Source organism: Rhea americana, unplaced genomic scaffold, assembly GCF_003343005.1.
Source record: "Rhea americana isolate MKP2758 unplaced genomic scaffold, rheAme1 scaffold_187, whole genome shotgun sequence".
Taxonomy (NCBI): domain Eukaryota; kingdom Metazoa; phylum Chordata; class Aves; order Rheiformes; family Rheidae; genus Rhea; species Rhea americana.
In genome coordinates this window covers 1,351,564-1,363,585 of record NW_028186005.1, presented here as the reverse complement: position 1 = coordinate 1,363,585, position 12,022 = coordinate 1,351,564, and the positions used below count along the sequence as shown (strand labels likewise).

Here is a 12,022-nt window from a genome sequence, read left to right as displayed (position 1 = left end):
TTCTTTTTGCTGTTCTCCTGGTAGCCGAGTTGTTTAATATTAGGTATGGTACTATGCATTGAAGGATGGGTTCCCAGTCATTCAATTAGGTTGTGACAGTTCTAGGGGCTGATAAGGTGCAGTTTATTCTAATGGATGTTTGATACAGGTATTATCTCCCTTGTGATTAGAACCATAGCATCATTCCAGCTAAGTCATTTTGTCTAGAGAGAAAAAAAAAAAAAAAAAAAAAAATTTCCTAAATTTATTTCTAAATAGTGTTTTAAAATTAGGGATCTGACTACAAGTAGATAATTAATTAATTATAAGAAACTTTTACTTATTTTAGGGTGACTGTCCTTGCTATTACTTTCTTACATTAGTCTTGTGACTGAACTCCACTGTATGCGCTCATTGGCAGATCACAGAGGCCTTACAAACTGCATCAATCATCTGCTTGATTCCAAAGAATGACTAAGCTTTTCCCTTCAGACATCAATGTAGGGGAATTGTAACAGAAGAATGAATGGGAATGTCTGAATATGGAGGCAGCAGAGGCAGACATGGTGGGGAAAACAGACATGGTCTCAGAATGGCCTRTGTTAATGGCACCCAGATGAGGGCAGCAAGATCTGGATGTCTGCCTGCAATTTCATGAGACACCCACAAACTGGAGACAAACGGCAGGTAAATTTGGACTCATAGAGGTAAGGTCCCTTTCTCTCATTTTCTTTCATTTTTTTTTTTTTTTCCTCCCTGTGCACATGCATTTTTGCTCTTATTTCTTAATATTTCCCTTTTTTTCCTACCCCTCATACTATTTTCATCCTTTAACTTCTTTTGCTTGCTTGCACATGTCATCTTTGCTCATTTTTTTTTAACTAACTGCTCTTGCTTTTTTTATTCCTTTCTTGCTTTTCTTTTTTTGATCACTCTTTTCTTTTCCTCGCATGTGCTTTTTCATGCTTGTGCTTTTCTTCCTCTTATTCTCCTTTTGCTTGCTCTTCTTTTCTCTCTCTTTCTATTGATCTTTACTGCATGATTGCACATTTGGAGAACTTACTCGGGAAAACCTTCTAGGATGCATGCCAGGTCAGTTATTAATGATAGTTATCCTAAGATACACATCAAAAGCAGTAACGAAAAAATTTTCAGGGGCTGTTTGTTTGCAACAGATTTGGTAGAAACACAATTGCAAGCAAAGTTACGCATTTTCTCAACTGAAAATCCTGAAAGAGTACTATCACTGTCCAGAGTGATACAGTACCTATCATCTGCCACAAAATACCCAGGGGCCTGCTATGCATGGAGAATTAAGTATATACAAACAGGCAACTTGCTCTTCTTTTCATATATTGCTTAACTTCTGAGTCAGCAGGTTACGTGGGGAGGAGTTCATCTCCTAGCACTACCAGAAGGGGTAAGGAATTGATTAGAACTACTGGTTTATGGGGTGGAAGAAACARAACTGTTTCCAAAGCTGATTGAAAGTAGGGCCAACAGCATTCAGCGATGAAAAGGTCTTTTGACGCTGCAAACACAAGAACAAAGCTTATGGCTGATAGATTTGTTTTTATTATTATAGAACAGATGAACTAAAATAAGCCAACAATATAATTTTATGCCAACAGCCATCTTTCTAGCACAGGCAGTGGACTGACTCCAATGTACCCTCCTCCCCCCGGGGCCTCCTTTCAGTGGGAAGTAAATGGTGATGGCCCTTGCACATGGGTTTTGGACTCCAGTGATCTTTCTTACTCTTTTTGTTCATAGAGGTGTGCCTGCAAAAAGAGAAGGCGGGGCAAGGGGAAGCAGAGAGGAGAGTATATGTGTTGTAGGAGCAATAAGCAGAAAGACTTGTGGATCTTCTTGAACGTTCACAGGTTGTGACCAAGCAGATGGGACAACTGGAAGATCGCACCCACTCTCAACCTGTAGCAAGCCCCCCTAATTGCTACTCTAGTCAAGCCAGGAGTTTCTTCCCATTCCAAGCTAGCAAAGGGCAAGATGCACTTGACTGAGGAGTTTTTGGCATGGAGAGGGGCAGTCTATGTGAAACCAAACCAAAAAAACCAACCCCCCCACCCCCAAAAACAAACAAATCAGTATTTTTAAGCCACTTCAAAGTAAAAGTCACTTCTTATAATATAATAGATATTTTTTTAAAAATGGCAGGACCACCATCCTAGAAAGATAGAGGGCTTGCACTCAAGACCAAAGAAAGAAAAACCAAACCAAACCAAAAAAACAAGAGTGGCCCCACTCTCAAGCTTGGCTCTTCTCTAAAAACAGCACTCATAATCCATCTGAACAGGTAAAAGGAGTGGACAGAAAATAAAATAAAATTGGTGCAACTTCACGCCAGCTGGCGCATTAAACCAAAGCTCCATACAGTCCCATACGACTACATGTCCTGTGGTGGCAGCATAATTTCTTTCAACTTTCACTGCTGTGTAATGCCTGTATGTATATCTGAACATATACATACAAAATATATAATATTGTTTTTAATGTTAGTTTTGATCCTGCAGGGAAGGCTCATCTCTCTTTCACATGGTTCTGTGCTCCTGCGCTGTTGCTGCTCCCACTGCCGCTCCCGTTACTGCTGCTCCCACTGCTGCTGCAGAGGACCTCTGTGAGGTCGTCCATGATGGTGGTCTCTTTAGGGTCCACCAGGTTGAATTCCCTGATGAATAGGATAAAGTGTGTGTAGAGTGTGTTTAAATGTCCGTGCAGCTCCAGTGCCAAAGTCTCCTTAAAGTGTGAGGAGTAGATATGGGCCAGCACATGGAACAGGTACTTGCAGATCTTCTTCACTAAGGACTCAAATGAGTTTGGGAATTCCTTGCCTGAAAGAAGACAGAGAGATACCATGATAACTCCAGCTGGTCACCTTCAGCCCTGCGGCAGCATTTGTTCTGGCTCAGCTGTAGGTAAGTGCAACTAGCCCATTTAGAAGAGCAGACAAATTGTGAGCCCTGTATCACCGCTCAGCTTATTCTTTTTACAAGACTTCAAGGGGGAATCTTTTAAACCCTAGAGATTCAAAAATTAAGAGGAAATGTAATCATTCTTTAAAACCACCACATTTTTTTGTTAGTGGCTATAAAAACAATGAGGAGTATTTCTGAGGCTTCATCCAGTTTATCCGAGAGTGGCAGGTTTTACCATACAGAAAAAGAAAAACTTGGGAAACCAGTTCACAGATAGTGAATGGAAGCTAAGGTGTGTAGGCCTGGTGTAGTGTTCAGCGGTCAGCCTAACTTGATATAACTGCTTGCTTCATCTCATTGCTGAAATTCTATCAAATGGGAAAACAAGGAAATACTGAGCAAGAAAATCTACTGGGTGCATTCAGTCAGGTACAAACCAAATTGTATATGCTGAAGCAGCAGCAGGCTCAGTATTAGACAAGGGCTGTTTCATGATACTGAAAACAAAACTGAGGGAAGCAGAAAAGCCAAAGCCACTAGCCTGTGCTGTGATGCACAAGAGGAACTGTGTGACTGGTCTATAGTGCACCTTGGCCACATTGACAAGCAGTCGCATGAAAGACCCTTATTGTCCTTGAACAAGAAAGCTACAAAGCATATGCTAAAAAAAAGTCAACTGCAACTGGCTTACCAGGTGCTACCGCTTTCCAGATTCAGATGCTTACAAATAAAGAATACTAGCTGAATATTTATTCTAGTGTACCTACTTTAGTTCCCTAATTATCTATCGAGGGGACTCGAGCTAGCTGTTTTTAAGCCCTGATTAAGCCAAGCTACAATGGTAACTTCCAGTTCATATGCCAGCAGAGCACGTCTTACTGCAAGAATGCATCTAGCTTAAAATCTCCTTTCAAAAAGGATGTGAGAAAGTTCTCTGGCATTAATGATGTGCTGAATGTCAACTTTGACTTTGTTAGCAGCACCTGCACAGACTGAGAGGAGGAACCTGTCCAAAGTAACACATACCATATTTTGTTGGAAAGACGTCCTCATCTGTCACTAGTTTCTGCACTGAACTCATGACGAAGTCAACATACTGAGGAGCAGTGCACTTGATCTTCTTTCCCCGCTCATCATACCAGTAGTACTGTCTGTGGAAAGAATTGAAAGCGTCACCACATTTACACCTTGGATTCTCAGCTCAACTCCTAAGAGGTTGGTGTCTCAATAATAAAAAAAAGAATAGCTGCCATGTTACTAAAATAGATCATACCTGCTACAGAAGAGATTGGCTTCAGAGTGTCTTTCTAAATCAGAAGACCTGAATTTCTCTTAGCCAGTTATTTCTCCCTAACAAGCACAGGCAGGCTTCTGGTAAGTGTCCACAGAGAGGAGCTCTACTTCCACTCAAGTGGCACTTTCTCCAGCAGACAAAATCTATGGAGGACTGAAAACCATCTGGGGAGGTAGGTGTCTTGGAACAAACTAGCCTATCTGAGGCAATGCTAACTGCCTATCCACCACAGACTGAGGGCTCGCAGTCTATAAATCTCTAGAAGAAAGCGTTATCACTGTTTTTAAAAAGGGCAACAACATTACAAAGCAATAAATCGGTGGTCTTCTGATGCCTAAGTAGCACCACAAAACAAAATTAGTCTTGTAGTGTAGTATTATTGAATGGACAGAAGGTGGCTCCAAAACACCAGCTTTTAAGGACTGAGGTACCTGCAGCACTTTCAAATGGTGTAAAACCTGTTTCAAAAACCAATTTTGGTTAAGTTTTCAGGACAGTTTTGCATATCTCTACTACTGTGCCTCAAAACCCCTTCTGCTTTGCTTACGAAGTCCAAAAGACACAAATTTACCTTTGAAGTCTGCCACTAGTGAATAATCTTTTTGGATCTTAAGTAACAGAAGACATTGAATACTGTTAGCTGGCTTTCAAAAGTAACTGTAATTCAAGCAGTTAATCATTTTTATTAACAGCAGCCATCAAACTACATCAGAAACATTCTCTAATAATGTATTACAGTTAACAGGCAGGAATATGAAATATACAAAAACACTTAACCATGATTAAAAAAAAAAAAAAAAAAGAAATAAAACAATTTGCACACCACTGTTACCAGGAACGACTATCCATCGCACTAGGCATGCAGCCTGAGAAATGTTTTACAGATAAAGAACTTGGTAAAGTGCTTTTTCTTTGTCCGCACCACATTAGAGGTGGCCAAGTTCCAATTCCTGAACTCTTCAAATGCGCTAAGCGGTGGGCACTGTCCTGTGTAATTACAGGCTCCATGAGAAATCCATTGTCTTGTCTTAGCAAATCCCCCCTATCCTGTGTTCTGAGGAAGACTAACTCCTTGGAAGCAAGGTTAGAAGGGCTTTAAGGCTCAGAGTTTGGCTGGGAAGGTAATGCCTGCTCCCTCCTGCTTCCTACACACCTCCCTGCCAAGCCAGGCTACTGCTTTGTGCGCGCTTGTCTACCTCCTGCTCTGTTCTGTTGACTAAGGAACTGTTGTTCCTGATGAACCTGATGTTCCTCACATAAATCACTTCTGAAAAGGATTAAGCAAACTTCATCTGTAGCCCTAGCCAAACTATCATTTCAGTGGAAAGTCTAGCCACCTTAACGGCCTTTCTTTTAAATTTTGCATGGAAGATTACTTTTTTTTTTTCTGTGCATAACAGGACTAGACTGCATTGAACTGGAAGGATCTATATAGGTGCTGCTTGAAAAATGAAGTTTTATGTACACTGACTAGCAGAACTAAGCATGAAGCAACTAAGAGAAAAGGTTAAATCATTGAAAAGTTCTAATGTACAGTCTGTTTCTATTGTCCAAAAGGAATATTGGGGGGAGAGGGGAACAGGAAACAAATGACATTGTTCATGTCTTCAAGCAGAGGAACTTACTTACAGAAATTAGCAGTATAGCTCAAGTATGAGAGAGGAGAGACAACCAAAAACTAATTCTGCAAACATTTGAAATTTAGAATTTGCTTTAAGCTCATTTTCAGCATTTGATGCTTAGTCACTCTTACGTTGTTAAGTAAAGGTGGTGGGGTTGCCACTAAAAGAGAGTTGAACGAGTACATGAAGACCGCAGGAGTTAACAGCTCTCTACTCTGTACAGTCAATGCGTAAGGAAGTACACAAGCAGAAGCCACGTCTACCTCATTTGTCTGATTTGTCCTGCAAAAAACTGGAGCAAGGCAGTTCTAGACAGGTCTGACTTACTTTGGGTCTTAGGACAATGCTTTCTGCCAAGAGCAAAAGCAGATTGAGTTATTTGTACCTCATCAGTTTTCTCCTCCTGCAAAAAAAATCCTTAACTACAAGATAGAAAGCACAATTCAGAGTTGCCTTTTGGCACAAAAACGAATGTGAATAACTTGGTTTTAGTTTTTTGAAAAAATAGTTTGGCAACTATGCAAGTTCACATACATGAGAATACAAATGAATAAATCTGCTGTAACATCTTCCTGTGCACCCTTTGTTTCTTTGCTTAAAAATTAAAGTAACTATAGCAAAATAGGAATTTAAGGGAAAAACTGTTAAAGAGTAGAGGATAACTACAAGAATTGTCCATTGATTAGAATTGTCTTCCTCATGTTTCAGTGTTGTGGACAGTCATCATGTGCCTTGGAGAAAGAGGAGCCCCTCACATGCCATAAACATCTCACCTGGTAAGCAGCTCCCCACCCATGCTTAAACTATCTCCATTACGAGATACTAAGGGTTCAGTTGGGCACAGAAGTCCTAACTGCATTCCACCATTGGCACTGTGATGGTGAAATCCCTTATTAGGCAATAGAGGGGAAGCAAAAAGGATTCAAAGATAACATGTAAAGACACCTTTCAGAAAGTGTTTAAGTGGTTTAGATTTGATGATTTCATTTATTGTGTAGTATTCTTAACTGATTTGAAACTTCCCAGTATGAAAAGTATGGTAAATTTGCAGCTGCACTCTATGATGCAGGGAAAAATGACTATAGGTTTCACAGAGAAAATCCATGATACAAACAATAAGGTAAACATACAAAGTCACAGTGCTGTACCTTAATATATGTACATATTTTATCCAATTTCCTACAAAACATTTGGTTTTGTGTTGATGAGTTCCAGGAAGATCACATAGCTGCTACTGTATACATAGAAGCCAAGGCAGAACAGAGTTTAAATCTGTACATAAAAAAAAAGCTTGCTGGAGGAGTAGGAGGCAAGTGCTCTAGGGATTATGTCCTCTTGAAAGGAAGGAGGGAGAACTAGTCTTCCTAAAAACTCTTGAGAAGACAAGTTATAAAGAAACAGAGGAGAACAAATGAATGAAATGCAAGGGTAGCAATAGGGTGGTTGTGAGCAACTTGAAATAATTTTGATGGTTTGATAAGGGGGCAAAGCATTTAGATTGACAAGAGAAAGGAGTCACTATTTAGTTGCATAGAAAATAAAATGCAAAACATGCAAAAAATGCAAATTTGACAAAATTTTTTTTCAGGAAATGACCTCCATATGCAGAGACATTAAGGACAAGATAAACAGCAGAAAAAAAGGATTGTAAGATGAGGAAAATAAGTGGATAAGGAGAATTATCACTTAAGGGATTTCATTGGACATAAATGAGATCAGTAGCCTGCTTAGAAATTTGCATCCTTCCTTGATTTCTGCCTGGGGAGTTTTGTAATCTCAACAGCACTTACATAGGCCCTTAGGTACCCCACTCAGGCAAGCATTTTTGAAAAGTTTTGCCCAACAGTAAGATAGAAAAGTTAATATTGTTAGTAAGCAGTAGTTTACATAATAATAAAGCATAATAAATATAAAGAGTAAAAATGGCATTGAAGATCATCACTTGCCATGAAGCAGGTGCTATAGCATATTAACATGCAAAACAAGTGATTCTTTAACCTACATTCATGCCGCCTCAAGTTTTGAAGATAATCGGCCTTTCTGATACTTCTCAGCATTGTTCCATCTTCCCAGTAAACACTTCCATCTATTCCACATGGATGCTAGTTTTAGGCAGTTATCACTAAGTGACCCCGAGAAGACATTTTCTTCCTCATTTTGTAAAGACAGCTGTATTACATATCTGTCAGAGAGCTGAGAGCTGCATCTGCCTGCAGTTTCTCAGTTGGCTGGAGCTTCTCTGAGGTTAAGTGCAACTGATGTTTATTTTACCAGCAAATCCTCTAACAGAGAGAGCAAAACCTAGAGAATTAAGTATTTTCTATGGGCTTTGAATGCAAGGTAAGTTGACAAGCAACCTGTTTTCCATAGTTAGTTTGGCATCTCAACCATAAATAAAAAAGACTTCCTTAGGTATGATCAGAATGGTGTGATCCAGAACATACCTTGGGAAGCTGGGCAAGGGAAGGATTATAAAGGAGGAACAAAATGTAGAATGTAGTGCTGAACTACATAACAAATCAGCACTGAAATAGTGATGGAATGCATCCCCAGTCCAAGGCACCATTGTGGCAAAGCTGATCTTGTAGATGCTAATTTTTTTCCAGTAGAAATTGCTTAAACAAACAGATCTTATAGTCATAGAAGGCCAGCTCTGGAATGTCCTTCAGATAAATGAGCAACTGACTCTAATGCTTTGGTGATACCCTTTTTAAATTGGAGGTAGGTCAGTGACAGGATAAGCCATATGAAATGGTGTTTCTCCAAAAAAAAAAAAAAAAAAAAAAAGACTGTCTACCTTTATCGTAGTCAGAATTAGATACAAAAACAATTATTTTATAAGCAGCTTTCCATGTTCAATTTATGCTTATCTTAGTAAATCGCAAAAGCTAGAACAGAAAGATAAAGATTATCCAAAATGGATATTAGAGTATTTGGAGAACACAACTGTGAACAGGGCCTTCAAAGCTGAACTAGTTTTGTGCATGTAGCTAGATGATTGCACTGGTATATTTTTTTTTCATAAACCCAGACACCAGATAGAAGAATGATATCTGCAGCTTGCAGTCTGCAAACACGATCGGACATCAGTCCTCAAGTACAGGAAGATACTTAGGTTGCGATTTCGCTAAATGCAAACTGTTTCAAGTGTTCACCCAGGTGCAGACATGCTTCCTGTTATTCCTAAATAGTGCAATGAAATTTTCATTTTCCAAAACAAAGGATAGCAACATTCTGGTATTAGTCCTCACCTCTAAAAATATAGACTACAGCTGGAGCTGCCTGCAGGCATTTCCTTTATTTATGCTCATTCATACATCAGCTGCTTACAGCAAACTTCTGTTTAAGAGTCACTGCAGCAAAATGGAGCAACACTGACATAGCATCCCCACCACCATGATCTTTTAGACACCATTATCCCATTGGACAACCAGGTAAACAGTTAAACTCAGTCCTCTGGACAGCCAGTGCTACATCGGGAATAAAAACAAAAGAAAGCTTGGGAGCAAGTGTCAACAAAATACTCATCTTACTGATCACCATTTCTTGTTTGGGGACATGCTGGCTACTTCTGATAAAATCTGAGACTAGCAGAGATTTATTACTGTCTGTTCCAGTCTGCTTTGAAAGTCCTTTACAAGGCCTTTAATTCTCTACTGACAGTTATCTTTCCAACTCTTACATGCAAAAATATCCTCAGTACACTTTACATTCCTCAGAGTGCTCTCAAAGCCCCTGATACCAATAACAAATGTATGAGATAGATAGATATCCGAATGCACTAAGCAAGAATTCCTTTTCAAGCACTATGTAATTAGTGTTGGAAATATAATAAAAGTCTGGGTTTGTCATCTACAGTCCCTGGGATGTTCATTTGATGTACAACATTAACTGTTTAGCTTTCTGAGAGCTAAATGAATCCCAGGAAATGCAAGAGAAGGGAAGAGCAGGTGTTTTCTTTTTCTTTGGGGGGAGGGGCAGTAATGGAGTTGGGGGGATGGTGAGGAACAACAGGCTCATTCATACCCAACTGGATTTCATATTCCATCATGCTAGACTGTGGCTAATCAAGAGTGGAAGTTTATGGCAACTTTTTTTTATGTATGTTCACTATCTACAGTAAAACTATAAAGCTTGCTTTCTTAAGTGACAGCAACTCAATGTTAAGAAGGACTAATAAATCCTACAGAGTGAAAGTGCCAAACGAAGCCATTTTCCTTACTCTTTGCAAAGCTGCCCCTTGTCCCCTCTGTGCCTGGGGACTCAGGCAGAAAGCCTGGTGCTCTGTCAGCGTGCCAGCTATCACAAGCACCCTCTGAGGTTTCGCAATCCGTTATCCTTCTCCACCTTCTATGGAATCCTAGCAGTATTTCCAATATGAACAGTTTTGCTTTTTAGCTTTTCCAACCCTCTACCCAAACTATAAACATGGTAATTTGTCTCTGATACAACCTTGTAAAACCAACTAAGAATCATCAAAGATTTAGGCCTCCACAAAAGCAGATTTTCACCACCTTTCACGGGGCAGGTGGAGGATACACAGCTGCTACATCCTTACTAGGTAAAGAGATTGAGCACACTTGCCCAACTCCATTGAATACCAATATCCACCCACAAGCAAATCTCCAGACTTCGTGAAAACCCTGTAATAGTAAATGCTGAGCATGCTGTGACTTACGTATTGCACACTGCCATGGTCTGACACGACTCTCCTGTACAGAATTCTGAGATTGTACTATATTGTAAGTTGATGTGATGAAAGAAAGTTGTTGCTGAAAAATAAACACAAAGGAAATGCGTAAGTATAAAACACTTTCAAACACTGATTGTCCCCCAGACAATTATTTAAGTGGAGCAAGTGAAGTGACCTCAGAGTCCTGCTTTTGCATACACATTTAAACATGATTTAGCTAAATGAGTCCAATGATGAACTGCAAAACAAATAATAGGTACAGAGAATGAAAGCTCTTTTTTGGATTTAAGATGAAAGTACTATGATGCATCAGCTGTTACTACTCACTAAGCAGCAAGACCAGAAAGTATCTCTGTCATCAGCTTCACCTTTACAGTCAAATACTCTATTCTAAGCTGAAGGCAAGCATTTTGCTGAATTCTTTTCAAGTTGCACTTAAAATGTACAGTTAGAAGTGGCTGGAAAATTACATTATTCTCATGACATACCTCCTTTAAAAAAATATCATGAAAACTGTTACATTTCCACTTTTTAAGAATCTCCAAAGAGATCTGGCATTTTAACACTCAGAAGGCACCTGACTTTTTTCTAATGAGTGTCTATATACTTCCCTAGCATGCAGTTTAAAGCAGTTTCTTGCTACTACCACATACTGTTGAAAATGTAAGCAGGACTGGGTCATACCTGCATGTTAGAACTGGCAAATGAAGTAGTAGAGGCACAGAAAAATATTGTAAATCAGAAATCAGATGCACAGGGGAATTTATACAGTATTTAGTCAGAGTATCTTATCTTTCATCAGTTACTTCTTTGAGCTCCAGTTTGACTACACTTTAAATTCACAGCAATTCCACCAAATTGGGTAGAGTAAGGAGAAGAAATCCGCCCAAAAGACTTTAAAACGTCTGTTTTCAAGCATAACTTGCCTTGCATACAAGTCTCAATAAACTGCCTGTTTTTACAATGCTTCTGGAAGGCCAATAGCTTGACTCAAAAACACGTTGAACCAGTAGGTTTAGCAGACTATTCAAAGGGAAGCTGATGTTCCTAGAACACTAAAAATGTTKATGTCCTCAGTGTCACAGTGAGGGAGTGGAAAGGAAAAAAATACATCAAGACTTCACGTTGCTGAGCACACTTGGAGTGTAGTAAGACGTCTTAGTTACTACTCAAGGTATAATGACATACATTATGCAGTATGCCTGAACAGTCATTGAGTGTTCTTCTAAGCATGGAAAACAGTAAAAAGCAACAGGATTAATGAACGTCTTTTTGGGTGTGGACAGCGTGCTCAGAGGTACATGTTCACCGTACTTACTGTTGCTGGCTAGCCATTCATTCAGGTCTATTTCTCGCGGTAACATCACTAGCTCTTTGAATTCGAAGTCAGTAATTCTTGATTTTGTGTATTCTGGCTCTAGGTAAAGTTTCTTCTCTTCCGGTGCTGGCTTTTTACCATTTGGCTTTCCCTTGGACTTCCTGTAAAAGATTAAAAAAAAAA

General features: G+C 39.5%; 1 protein-coding gene across 4 annotated transcripts in view; it reads right to left on the bottom strand.

Moving 5' to 3' along the window:
* Nucleotides 1-1,531: 1,531 nt before the first annotated feature.
* MOB2 (MOB kinase activator 2) overlaps nucleotides 1,532-12,022 on the bottom strand; it is a 115,706-nt gene continuing 105,215 nt past the window's right edge. For all 4 annotated transcript variants that reach the window (XM_085302174.1, XM_085302173.1, XM_085302172.1 and 1 more), the window contains 4 exons: nucleotides 11,840-12,000; nucleotides 10,507-10,600; nucleotides 3,939-4,063; nucleotides 1,532-2,828 (listed from right to left, as the gene is read on the bottom strand). In XM_085302174.1, coding sequence (XP_085158300.1) covers nucleotides 2,518-2,828; nucleotides 3,939-4,063; nucleotides 10,507-10,600; nucleotides 11,840-11,885 — 576 coding nt within the window. In that variant the 5' untranslated portion in view covers nucleotides 11,886-12,000 and the 3' untranslated portion in view covers nucleotides 1,532-2,517. The remainder of the gene's footprint in view (nucleotides 2,829-3,938; nucleotides 4,064-10,506; nucleotides 10,601-11,839; nucleotides 12,001-12,022) is intronic.